General features: G+C 37.8%; 1 protein-coding gene across 1 annotated transcript in view; it reads left to right on the forward strand.

Annotated features, from left to right (window-relative positions):
* Positions 1–14235, forward strand: part of AFG2A (AFG2 AAA ATPase homolog A) — a 202018-nt gene that overhangs the window by 61151 nt on the left and 126632 nt on the right. Inside the window, 1 exon segment of the mRNA XM_059826729.1 lies at positions 803–929. Within this exon segment, the coding sequence (XP_059682712.1) occupies positions 803–929 (127 nt within the window).

Raw genomic sequence — 14235 nt, forward strand, 5'->3', positions numbered from 1 at the left:
AGAAGAAGGTGGCACATCATTTGGTTATTCTTTTTAAAATATTAGAAGCTTTAATGAAAATAATAGTTTATTTCTATAATGCTTCTTGTTACATGTAGTTAAGCAATTTGAGCAAATTTTCCATAAACTTCAAAGTTACCAGAGTTAATTCCAAACTAAAAAAAATAAATGCCTAGAATAGTTTGCCTTGTGTGTTTAGCTTTTTCACATATTGGTGATTTCAAAACTGGAGTTTTCCATTTCTCAGTCTTGGATTTTTTTCCTGGTATCTGGAAAATCAGCTGAGTTAAAGGACTGACAATGCTATTATGAGGCAGTTGGTCAGCACTCAATTTATTCTCATTTGATGGGGAGAACATAAAAACGTAGAGCAACTCTGCAAAATACATAACTACCTATTTTTTTTATAGTGGTGTAAGCACTCACTTGGATGGTGCTATAAACGAAAGTTTGTCTGACTAGTAAAGAAGCTGCATGAATTCAGTTATCTTAAAAATGTTTATTCCAGACATCCACGTTGTGTTAAATTCTTTACAACCTACACAGCAGGGTAGTAAGTAAAAAAACCCTCAGTTGCTTTACTGAATACCAAGAAAGCTTTTGAAGGACTAATTCTCCTATTTGCTTTTACTCACTTCATATGACTGATACTGTTTCAGAGATTGAAGGTGAAATAAAAATCAGAAAGAATTAAGATTAAAAGATGGATCCTTATAAATTGAAAAGAACAGTATATTCTTTCCTTTCTCCAATTTTCTAGGAAGGGAAAGCTAATGCTGTGACTTTTTTTTTTTTAAATCAGCTCTTCGGGTGCTGGAAATGTAGCAGACCGTGTCTTGGCTCAGTTGTTAACGGAAATGGATGGGATAGAACAGCTGAAGGACGTGACAATTTTGGCAGCTACAAACAGACCGGACATGATAGACAAGGTACGAATAGATGCACAGTCATATATCCTCTGCTCTTGAGAAGACCAGATTTTGGTATAATTCCATTCTCTTTTACTCTCCAAACTGTTGTCTAATCAATTTAATGAGTAAGAGTAGAAGTTTGAAAATGAAGACAAGGCAAAGGAAAGGATTATGTCCCTCACTTTTTTTTTTCCCCCCCGTGCAGAACTTTTAACAGAAACAAAATGTTTTGTGATAGCCTTTAAGTATCTGTTTCCTAGAAGAAATTTTCCTTAAATGAAGCTTATTGAACTTGTGCAACAACATTTCTGTCAAACTGCTTCTGTGGTTTTTGCTTCTGTTATGTTTGTTTACGCAGGAGTTTGCTGGAGTTTGTTGGTTTCATTAGTTACTTCCTTTCAAAAGATTAAATATCTCCTCGGTGCTATTAGCCTGCTGCCAGCAATATGGTTTCCAACTGTAAACAGTGCAATTTCTCCTTAGATCCTGCGGCAGGTCTGCTGGAGCGACGAGAACATTTCAAGTTTGTAAAAACAGGAGGGTTGTAACACTTACTGCAGAAAACTTCCAAACACAAAACCAAACCAACAGCCCTCTAGAAAATCCACTTTAAAACCGTCTACCACTGCTGTGTCTTCTCACAGCTAAGTGCAGTAGACGGACCAGTCTGAAGTGATTTCCTTTAAGATACATTTTGTAATGTTGGTAAGGTTCTTTTATTCCACAACTTTTCACCTTCACAACATCCATGAACTTGATGACAAGTTAATGAAATTTATTTTTCCTCATCTTTTCTAGGGTTTCTTAAAAGTTTCTTAAATATTTTTAGTGTTAACAAATTCTCCCATTTTAAGCTGTTTCTGGAATAGTCATTTCTGTTTGTCTTGGAGCATTCAGGCATAAAATACATATGAAGCACACACTTTTAAAGTAAGGTTCGTATACACATGAAGTCTTGAGAAAAACTTCTATTTTGGCTACAGAACACAGCCTCTTCCCTTTTGAACTGAAGGAAGCCACACAGCTGATAGTGTCCTGACAAAGGCTTACTTAGAGCTTACTTATACACTATCTGTGTGCCTGCAATGGCAAAGTAGAGCTAGCAAAGAGTTTTCAGTAAAAGAGATTAAACTCATCAGTGAAAAAGATGCCTGTGCAAAATTGAAATTTTCAAGATTCCACTTTCGTCAAACTGATTTCAGTTTTCTTTGGTGACTATTCTTTAGGGTCAGACTAAGCTGAATTTGAAAAAATTCTGTTTGTTGAACAGAAGGGAAATTTCCTTCTTGGTCAGTTCAACATTGTGCTGTCTTATCTCCATCACCACCTGGGAATTCTGTTCTCTGTCATTCTCCCTTTTGCTGGATTTCTCTTGGGCCCACAGCAAATGCTGGTTTCTTATATTTTAGATTTTATTTGAAATATTGGCATACTGGGACAGTATTTATTTGAAATATTGGCAATATTGGGACAGTACTACCATGTGTTAAGGGTGCCACCCTGCAATACCAAGAATTTTTAGATAGAACCTAAGTTACTAGATATATGCCAACTGTACCTGCATCACTGATGCAAATCCAGACCTCTTAGCTGGGACTGAAAGTTTTCATTTCAATATGGTGACTAAAAATTTGATCATTTGTGCAACTGAATTTTATGATGATGGTGACCTGTTACGAACTAACAGCACAGTTGTGATTAGATGACAATGTATGTTATGTATTCTTTTCACAAGTAAAGCTGATAGTCTTGACTCTAAATATAAACAAAAGGAAAAAGTTGCATGAGACAGTGCCCCCCACAGTAGCAAGCTGTGTGACTGTAGAAATTTTATTAGCAAAAACCCAGAATGGTTATTTTAGATTTTTATTTAAAACTGTTCTTACCAAGATATAATGGGGGGGAAAAAAAAAAAAAAGTTCTGGTAACTTTGTAGAAAGCATTCACTTACAGAATAGCAGAGCAAAATTTCACCAATCTGGAGGAAGGGGGATTTTAAACTGTGATTTAAAGGGACTGGAGAATCACATTTGAGTTGGTGTTATTCACATCATGCTTCATCCAGACCAGACAGGCCACAGTCTTCTCCTGGGTCTATGCAATATTTGCAGTGCACAAGTTGCACTTTTCTTTTCCCTGGAAGAAAGATGACTGACACCAGAATGTGTTTGTATTGTGAACTTCACTTAATGGGAAATCTTTCGGTATGGGCTTTTAGTTTACTTTGTGATCAGTGATACCTTTGAAAAGGTAACGTTTTGTTAATTTACTATTTTATATGCAAATATCAGTTCAGTTATGTATTACAATAAATGAGTGTCCTGTTTTCATAGGTGTATGATGACTATACAGTAATTTTTAATGCATGAACTTTACATATGGTATAAAGGCACAAGGCAGTCTGTGTTCTCTACTTCCAGGGACCGGGAAGATGTCTGGTATACTTTTTGTGACTATCTTTTAGCTTTTCAAACCAAGAAATGCTTGAGGAATGCACATTTTGTAAGTTTTATATTATATGCTTACAAAATTGGTAATAATCCATTCAGCATCTTCATTTATGTGGCTGCTTCATAACTGACAAATATGTGATGACTAATCTTTTGTAATTTGAAAACAGCACATGAGAATATCAAATATAAGGGTATTCCCCTGAGCCTAGTGCAGACTTCATCATCCCTGCAAACACTACAGTATGTTGCTTTTGTGTAGTGAATAGATCTTGAGTCAGACTTTTTATAAAGTTACATTTAATGGTAAGCTTGTTTTGACTTGTTACAAATGTCTAGTAATAAGATAATTTCTTGAAAATATCATGATTGTACTGAAATATTCCAACCTTAAGTTGTGTCCCATGTTTGTAGCACTTAGCTACTTTGCATCCCATTCATGTGATGCTGGAAATACTTCGGGATAGTTTCTATTTTTCATGAGAAAACAAAAACGGCACGTACTGTTTTCAGCCATGTGTGATACAGAAAGTGATTTCTCTTGGAAGGGAAATATTCTGGAACAAGATGTTCTGAACATTCTTTGAAAGTGATACAGAAGCAAAACACTCTGAGTCAGTAATAATAGTAAAATCTTCCCTTTTAGTTTTCATTCTATAAGTACAATTGATGAGCAATAATTGGAAAAATGCTTTTCGTTTTTGGTGACTTACCTACTCAGGAGTGATTTTTCGTACCTAAAATATTTTGCAGTAACTTTATGGAGCGGGTTATGATTCAAAGCTTGTCTGTATTTTCCAATGTATCCGCTGGCCTAACAAGAGAGATCACTCATCCCCACAAACCTCACGTAAAATAATTCGAACACTGGGTATAATTTGATTAGCTTGAAATTAAATGTTCTATTCAGACATATAGATGGACAAGTTTTCAGGTGTAGTTTAACAGATTTCCATGGAATAAATGCTAGACCAACTCATCAGGATTTGTCTGTTGGTTTTTTTCTTTTTCAGTGTAACCTGTTTTCCTAGCCTTTTAGTACGGGACTTCCTTCTTGGTTGAGAAGGGTGAATTGCTATCATTACCTGCCAATGCAGATATCTTTTTTCCTCTTAAGCAGTGTTTCAATCTCCATTAGCAATGGTACAGTGAAGGAAGAGAGACTGTCAGATCCTCAGGGACCTTGGTGAATGTTTTAGCACAGGAAGCAAGATGCATGTTCCTGTGGCATCAGATAGTTTTACCTCCTGCTGGGTCAAATTTGAATGTCAAACACATTAGCTGTGATGTAAAACACGAGGCGCTGAGTGAAGTGATGGTCTGTGGTATAGGATGACATCCTGGTGCTCCTGACAGCTTCACTTCTCCTTATCGTTGGGTGCAGAAAAGATGTATCCTCAAATATGCTATTTGCATAAGAATGACAGGATGTGATAGGACAAATGAAGATTAATGAGATGCTGTGCTGTCAACGTTGCCCATTGTCTCTAGATTGATGATGGTCTGGATTTTGTCCGCATTCATGGGTTTCAGTGTAGTTCAAACCAGAAACTATCCTGGTACTTGAATACTGAAGAGCTGAATCTTTGAATGCTTTGTTAGTACAGGAGGGCTTGGCACCCAGTTTGGAAGCATCTTGTGTGTTGGTATAAGAACATGAGTTCTGCATATTTTGCCAGTGCAGAGGATTTTTGCAGCCTCCTTTTGCATATTTATTTTGCTTTTTTAAAATTTCCTGCTCCCTAGCCTTCCTCCTCACTTTCTTCCTCTTCCACCTTCTCTTCCTTCACCTGCAAGTTTTGCTGTTCCTTGGATAAGCTCTGTTGGCTTCAGTGTATTAAACACTGGGTTTGAATTCAGCTTATTTAGATTAAGAGCCATGTGGATACTACTGAGTTGTCTGCTCTGCTTACGTGAACAAATTAAAACAAAACTGCAGCCTATATTCTTCCTAGCAACTGCCAAGCATGAGGAAAGGGAGTAAAACTCCCTTCCCCTGTGGTTCATTTGGATTTGCAGGAGTTTTTTGGGCAGAGAAGTCAAACAGAGTTTCATCAAGTTGATCTGACCCTCAGAATGTTGATTACTGTGTAGTTATGGGACAACCTTAATTTAAAGTGGTGTGTTTTGATGAAAATAAAAAATGCATGATAGAGCCATTTGGCAGAATCAGTAAAGAAATTATAATTTCTTGCCTGCAGCAAAAGTAAATAATCTTTCCTCTTTAAAAACATCAAAGTTATGTCTTTCTGAAGGCTTATGGAAGAAATTCAAATATTTAGGTTTGCAGTTTTACAAGTTAAAAGGAATAGGAAAGAATCTTGCATATTTATTCATTATTGTCTGGAAATGTGTATGTGCTGTTATAAAGCAGGTGATGCTATAAGCATATTTAGCAGTCAGATGCAGTGGCACAAACTTAACTCACTACCACATAATATATTTTCCTATTTATGTATTTGCCTATTTGTGATTTCCATTTTGGTCAGATATATCTTACTAAAGGTTCTTCCTATGTTACAGCTTTGACTTGGTAGGATTTCATTTTTCCCAACTATAGTGTAGGACAGTAGAGTTACAAGCCACATAATCCATTAGTCATGTGCTATATTTCCCTGTGACACACCTCCACCCCCCATTTGATCAAAGATCATAAAATATCCTAGGTTGGAAGGGGCCCCTGGGGGTTTTCTGGTCCAGCCTCCTGCTTGAGCAGGGCCAACTTCAGCGTTAGGTGAGGTTGCTCAATGCTGGTCCAGGAGAGTTTTGGGTTTCTCCAAGGATGGAGATTTCACAGCCTCTGGGCACCTGTGGCACTGTTTGAGAACCTTCACTGGGAAGATTTTTTTTTCCTTGTATCAGTCTAGCTTGCTCTAACTTGTGCCTGCTGTGTACCTCTGAGAAGTGCCTGGCTCTATCTCCTCAACAAACCATCCCACCACGCCCTGCTGCTTTAGCTACGTGAACACAGATAGAGTTGTACATGGAATTACGAAGGAGAAATTTGATTATTATTTTTTTTTTTCTGTCCCTGGTACTCAGGTGGGAAATCCCCTAATCAGGCTGTGCCTGAAAGAAGGCTCCACCTATGCTAAACTGCTTTTGGACTCTGGAGGAGGAAACGTCAGTATCTCATTTTTCATTCTGCTCTGTCTGCATTGAATTTGGCTCAAGGATGAGCTGTCAAGTGTCCCTTAGGCTCGCAGCGATGCAATATGTGCAGAGTGCTGGGCAGGGAAGGGGGATATGTCTCTGGCTGTCATTTCTCAGCATTGCTTCTGTGCAGATTTCATCCAGATTTGGAAGACAGGGAGCACAAGACTGGGTGCTTTTTAGAAGGTGATGGTGCTGGTACACTTACTGCTTGGCAAAGTATTTTATGACAGTTGAATAAATTAGTGCTAATTAAACACTAGTTAGAGTGAAATCTTTTTACATACTTAATTTGGCACTGCTAGGTTATTGGAGATGAAGTCCAGCCTCAGGACTGGTAGAGATAACTAACAAGTAAGTTGCTAAACTGCTTTCCCTGCCCTGATACCAAATTAGTGAATATCAGTCTTCATTTGTAGGTAGGCTTTGTAGGCATCACGAGAATAGAACAGGTGGGAAGGTATTTCAGAGTAGGAATCAAAGCACATAAATGCAACAGTCTCTCCACACTGCTGAACCATTAATTATTATTTTTTTACTTTAAACGCTGAAATGCCTCTCTGCTTGTCAAAGGGCACTCCTCATATTCTTGTTAAGCCCTGGGATTAAAAATAGAGAGTGAGATTTTGTGGGTCTCCTTTTCAGTCAGCCAGCACCTAGAGTACTTACATAATTTTGCCCAGGTGCAAGTATGGTTCTTTGAAATAACAGAAGATGTGGGATTTCTTTTGAAGACAAGATTGTTCTGGGGCATATAATAAATTTTCAGAAAATGAAGCTTTAGGGAGAAATGGTATCAAACTACATGCCATTGAAAAGAGGATCTGATATTCTAAAATAGTTTCACAATCTTGGCACCATCACATTTTCCATCAATTGGTTTTCTCTGGTATGTGATTGGGTTTTTACCCTTAATCTTGTCAAACTTGCAGCTCTGACTAGGGCAAAGAGGTGCTCTGGTAGCTGTTTCTCAAAGGTCTAATTTTGCATTTATTAACATCAGATGTTTACACTTTAGGGTGATTTAAGAGCTTACTAAGTTTATTTAAAAAAAAAAAAGAGCAAAAGAGTGAATGAAGTTATTTAAAAGTTGTCACACCTTCTTTTCACCTGCCAAACTGAAATGACTAAATAGATGCAGGTGATGAGCTCTGCTGTTTACTGGCCAAGACTTCCAAGTTGATGATTTGAGGCTGCATTGCGTAGTGAACCCATAGTCCCTAAAGAGCCTGACCACTCTGTTTGAGTGCAGAGGTAGTTTCTGTGTTCATATATGTATGTATGAAGTTTCTCTTTAAGCCAAGAACTAGGTTTTAAGATTCACCTGAATCTTTCTCTCTCCCTTCCCCCGCCTCCTTCCTCGTTGATGAAAACTTTGTTTTCTCATGACTACAGCAAATAAAATATTTCCAGGTGTGCAAAAGTGATTTTTGTTTCCAACTATTCAATTGTCAGAGTGTGGAGGGCTGAGCAGTAAATCAGCCTTAAGGCTGCTACGGTTTTAAAAAACAAAATCTTAGTGGTGACAGCTGAAGAGCACAGTGACTTTTTCACTCAAGATTTATTACTTGCCTGGAAAAAAGGGTTGGAGGGAAAACTTGCTGGGCTGCATATTTTCTCCTCTAACAGATATGCTATAGGGCCAGGATAAGTTGGCTTTATTTTGTCTGTGAAAACATACGTCCAAACAATGTATGTAAAAATATAATAGTTTTACTTCAAATAGAACAGAAAAGTAAATATGTCTGCTCTTTTTCTTTATAACGGAAAGCATTCCTTACATCGACTCAGTCATGTATTTTAGTGTCACTAATAGTTTCATAAACTTCTCTGCAACACATGCCAGAAAACTTACTTGAAGGTATCAAAGTGTATTTATTTCATTTTGAAAAGTACAAAGATGGGAAAATAAAGGCCAAGGGCCAAAGCTTGTTCTTATTCGTACCTGCTAGACTCACAAAGTCCAGATGAGGAATGCAGCGTGTTAGAAAGCCTCCAGATCATCCATGAAGTGGGAAATTTGAAAGGCTGTCAGATTCATGTTTGTTGTGTAAATACCATCCCTCAGTTCAGTGAGTCTGTAACTGTGATACCAGGTGGGGTGTTTTGTTTTGGGGTTTTTTTGTTTGTTTGTTTTTGTTTTGGTCTTGTTTGTTTTTTTTTAACAGCAACATGGAAATGACACTGTATTTGTAAGATAACATGGGAACATATGGGGTTAAAATGAATCATGCCTCTGAAAATGAGGTGCATTTGAGCAGTACGTGTAGACTGTGTATAAATTCCTAAGTATTGGGTTAGGTCAACTCTGTTCTTCGTGTGGGTTTAGTGACAAAGCAAGCAACTTTATCTAGAGAAGTAACACTAATTTTATGACTGAGTTTTATGTACCTGTACAGCAAGTTTGAACTGCTAAAACTTGTGTGTGTGCTTATAAAGGTACAGGTTTTCACTTCCTACTTGAATTATTTGGGAGCAGTCTACGTGATGATGACCTCTTCCTTCTAAATCCTTGCAATTCACTCTTCCCACTTTGTGTCAATGCTTGGGTCATGCAGGGGAGGAGTACACTTGAGTAGCTCTCCAGAGGTGTGTGGCTTGGCTCAGTTCTCGTGGGAGCATCCTCAGGAGCTGTCAGGGCCTTGGTGGCTTGTAATTGGGGATACTGGGCTCTATGGCAGATAAGCGAAGTGCAGTAAGGCATATTTCACAGTCAGCATGTTGGATGGCATGAGTCTTTTTATATTTAATAAGCTTCATTAGGGTAGTGATAACAGTTAAGGAAGAGACATTCCCAAAAGCCTTGGTTTTTAAATATTTATGGGAGTGATGCTGAAAAGGATGTTAGTGTGGTATTGTGAGCTACAGAAGCTAGAGGAACGGCTGCAGTTATGGTGCTTGGGCTGTAGCCATGGACACATTTAGGGCTTGCTTTGCAGTTGGGCTTCTGCCCAGCTTTCCTCTTTGTGGATGCAAAATGCACAGTATGTATGTAGTTTTTTGTGTATACTATATTAAAATAGCATTATACAGAATGTTGTGTTTGTCGAACAAACATGAGTTAAGAACTGCCATAGGTAAGATTGCGTGTACAATCTTAATTCATTCTTCTTTGTGCATGTGCATCATAAAGCAATCTTCAATTACGTTAATTAAAGTGGTATTCATTGTGCATGATTAATTAAATTGCATTAATTTAGAAAATTATTTTTACAAGTCATTATGAACCCCTCTAATTACCTTAATACTCACATTTCCTTACTTTTGAGGGCTTTGATTTACACTGTTTAAAATCAGATGAACAATTACTAGTTTTGGGGGAGGAGTATCCAGATTCCATCGTGTGGTATCATATTGAGATCTTCATGGTTATCAACTGTACAGGGCCCTCTAGATCTGCCACAGAAAACTTGTTTGCTTGAAATATGTGGTAAACTGCATCAATATTGAACTCGTTAGCTGTTCTTTGTGGGGTTTACTATGCAGGAATGGGACTTTTATCTGTTATCCAGGATATTATCTGACAACATAAGAATAGGTAGATAAATTACTTTTTCAGTAGTAACGTTTCTTCCAACTTTCCATGAGCATAATTCCTTCCTTATATTCTTTCCTTGATGTTTCTCCCTGTTCAATTTGCCTGCTCTCTATGCAGTATCGTCTTGGTCTGTATTTCCTATGTCTACTGACTTTGTGATCTTCAGCAAACTATTCATCTAATCTCAGTATGATTCTTGCTTCTAGTCTTTTTGCTCCATTGATGTCAACTTTTTTTCTTTGTGCTTGTGCTTTTCATTGGATGCATTCATGCCCAACCAGGATTCCCCAATCCTCTTTTTCCTCCCAGGCTTCCACATCTAGAGTCTTTTCTTAATGAGCATCAGTTTTACCCCAGTGTCTAGACTCTTATTTTTCTATGTGTTCACTGCTCGTATCAGGCTTTTCCTGCGGAGTCAGCTCTGCTGTCCTCTTCCTCCTCCTCCTGCTTGACTAGATCCTAGTGACTCCAATAAGAGGAGAGGTCATTTTCCTGCTCTCATTTTGGGAACCTGGATCCAGCATGGCCTGCAGACTCCTTGAGCCTTGGAGGGATCAGTCTTTGAGTGGTCAAAACTTGGAAAATGTATCTGCAAAATGTCAAGAAACCTCACAAAGCTTTTTCAAATTGAGATGTTTCAAGTCCTTCTAATGTGGTCAGATCTCAAGACCTCCCTCCAAAGGTTAAGGTGAAATAATTTTATTTTTATTAATTTTTTAAAAATGTAAACAAAGTGACATTTTTCCTGGTCTCCTTCTCATGCAACAGCTGAAATGTTTTGGCTGGAACGTTCCAAAACAAAACAGTTGAAGGCAGCCAGCCAGCTTGGAAAGGACAAGAAGGTCAAAGCTCAGAATAGCATAAGCTACTAAATGCATGATCTTATAATGTAAAATGTTGAGTGACTTCTATATTAAGTGTTGATACTTATCTCTCCCCTAATAGGGTGGAAGCTGTTTCAGTAAAAATGGAAGTCATGGGGAAATAGAAAGCCCAGCATTGTACATATCACTGGTTTAGTATTGACCATAATGGAGTGCAGCTTGGGAGGATGAGGTGGCCAGTGTACAGTTCATTCTTTTGGTTGTACACTTTAAGGTGGTGACCTTTTCAGGTTTAGGTTTAGAAAACCTCTGAACCTCAGAGCTTTATAATGAGCAAATTGGAATATGATCAAGCTTTCTACATTAGTAAAGGACTCTGAAGAGCTGTTGAATTTTGGGATTAGCTGATAATGCACTTGTTTCTCAGTAAGGATATTAGTAATCTTTTGTTTAAGGTTCTTTATGGATATTAGATGCTATCATTAGTCCATTCAGTTGATTAAGACCATTTTTTTGTTTGTGAAATCTCTGTGGGGAGAAGGAAGAATACGACATCATAGGCAGTAGTTGATTTTTACTTTTTTTTGGTGTTGAAGGAGGTGCAGCTTTACATTTTATTTGCTCCATCAGTGATGAAAGCTGGACGTGACGTATGTACTGCTTAGGGATAAGTAAAATACCATTCATGTGCAGTACATACAACAATGAAAGATAATAGGTTTGTTCAGGAAAAACAGGTTCTTTCTATAAGATCTTTGTTATTAAAAAAAAAATTCTTAACATCAAACTAAATGAAGGTAGTACCATAATAATGTAGCATAAGAGAAAAGGGAACAATCTGGAGCTTGTTGATTCATAATATATTGTTTTTATAAGGTGTGTGGAAGGATTGTTATGCATACATGCAGGAGCGCAAAGCTAGGGCTCTATTCATGTCCAAATGAGACATTAACATCTCTTACGGACAGTGGAAACTTGGTGGATGACTATTTAGATCACTGGAGTACCTCAGGGTTGCATATGCCAATGTAGCTTAATAACAAAAGCTTGTTTGAAGTTCTGTATGATTTGATGTATGTACAACTGTAAGAGTTGGCTCAGAATCACGACAGTTTGCTAGAGTTTTGGGATAACCTAGAAAAACGTGTAGACTACAAGGTATTTGAAGCTGATTGAGAGAGAAGGGTCTGAAAGTCAGATGAGTATTTTGATTGAGTGGTGCCAGGCAATGGCTGGTAGGACTCAGCAGTTGTTCTGGAAATCTGAAGTGACTGCTCCTTTTGAGGGTTATGTCTGTTACATGTTCTTACTTAGTTGAGGAATTTAATTAAACGTGGTGTAGTTACTTCTTCCTTTGTTTTAAATGTAAGTGTATTCCCTCCATGGCAAATTAAGCTTTGTGCTACAGAAAAGCATATACCAGATGTACAGAAAAGGTTTTGAAAAAGCCCTCTCTTAATTGTGCTTTGTACACACTTTATAACAATATTCTGATTGCTGCCTACAGCATCTTCTTGAGTTACTGTTCCCTGTCAGGTGCTGAAAAAGGTGATTTTGGGAACTGTCCATTTGTTTTGGTGATCATGTGATACTGACAATTCTTGCTTTGTGTTACTTATGTCTTTTTAAACCTAAAAATGAGCTTCTTCAGTTTTGCTAGCCGCTACTTTAGATAGGTTGTGCGTTCTATTTTCCCATTAATAGCCTCACTCAAAGTTATAATTCCAACATAAAAAACAACTGTTATGAAAATATAAAAATCTATTATGAAACTAATTATATACATTACACTGCTACTGCTGGTATCTTTTCCCTGTAACCTCACATCAACAGCTGTAACTCTCTATAACAAGCCATTTCCATCTCTATCCCCCTGTGTTTCTTGTTTTCCCCCACATCCGCTTTGTTATTTTCTGTACAAAGAACAGAGAACTAACGGAGTGTGAAGGTAAATAAACAGAGGTAAATACACCTCTTGAAACACTGGGCTGTTTATGCAGAGGGCTGCAGCCATTGCTGGTTTATGCATTATGGCCTGTGTATGAATACACTTCTGTGTCACCTGCAGTAGTACCTTCTAAAACACTGCTAAGAGAAGGGAAGGCAAATTAAGTAGCCGCCACTTCACTGATGGAGGAGGATGAAGTGAAACATTACTGTGGCTTTTTCATTCATATTTCATGGACAAGCCAAAAACCAAAACAACTTTGTGGGCATTTTAGAACCTGTTTCTGAACAGAGCTGATGATAATTTTTCACATTCTCTCAGGAAATAAACAAGAATGATGCTGTTCATGCCAAATCATGCCTTTGTGCCCCTATTCTATATGTCTCTGTGCTCTGTTTCTGGCAAAGCAGCTGGTTCTCAAAACAACTGATGTGCAAAAATCAACTTCTGAATAACTGGAGTAGGTGAACAAGGTGGTCCTATGCGGAATGAAAGCAGAGCCAGCTGTTCCTTAAACAGAAACTGGTTTGTGCCTTTGATCATACTTGCTGCCTTTCTCTGAACCTTTTCCAGATCTATTACATCCTTTCTGAGAGAAAGGGACCAGGACTCCAGACAGTAGCCAAGGTGTGGGTGCAACATGGGTTTGTATGGGTGCATAATGATGCTTTCTGTTTTGGTCTTTACTCTTTTATTAGTGGTTCTGAATTTTTAACACTTGATTTGCTTTTTTGACTGCGGCCAAGAACTCAGCTGAAGTTTTCATCACTGTCTATTAAAACTAGAAGTAATGAATCATCTCACAGCCCATATGTTTATGTATGAAGGAAAGAGTGAATTTCCCATGTTCATTGCTTTGCGTTTACTTACGTTGAATATTATCCAATTGCTAAGTCTCCTGAGAGCCTTGGAGAGTTCTTTACCCTCAGTCTTCATCCTTGTTGCTTTGAATAACTATATAATCAGAAATTATGGCTCCTGTATTACATCATTTCTTTGGTATTAGACCTCATAAAGGAGATGCAAATTTTATACAGGAAAAATAGATGAGATGAAGGGGTCTGTATTGTGTCGCAATAGAGAGGTAACATAGGAAAGGCCTATACCCTGCCAGTACATGCTGCTATCTGTAGACAGATCCTGACAAGCACAGTTGGACTCTTATTGAAAACAGAGGAATGAGAGATAAAGCATCACAAAATATAATGAGCTTAAGAGAATTTGAATTCCTTTGCACTGTTGTACATTGGTTATGAAAAAGAAAGGGAGAAGAACAAAAAGCATGGCACTGTTTCTGCTGTGTCTTGTCAGAAATGGCTGGGATAGGTGAGCTGCAGGTCCTGGTGTTGATATCTCTGTGCTGTTAAGTCCTCTGACTGAGAAGAAAAAAAAAAAAATAATTAAAAATCAC

The sequence above is a fragment of the Gavia stellata genome, chromosome 19, assembly GCF_030936135.1.
Source record: "Gavia stellata isolate bGavSte3 chromosome 19, bGavSte3.hap2, whole genome shotgun sequence".
NCBI classification, from domain to species: Eukaryota; Metazoa; Chordata; class Aves; order Gaviiformes; family Gaviidae; genus Gavia; species Gavia stellata.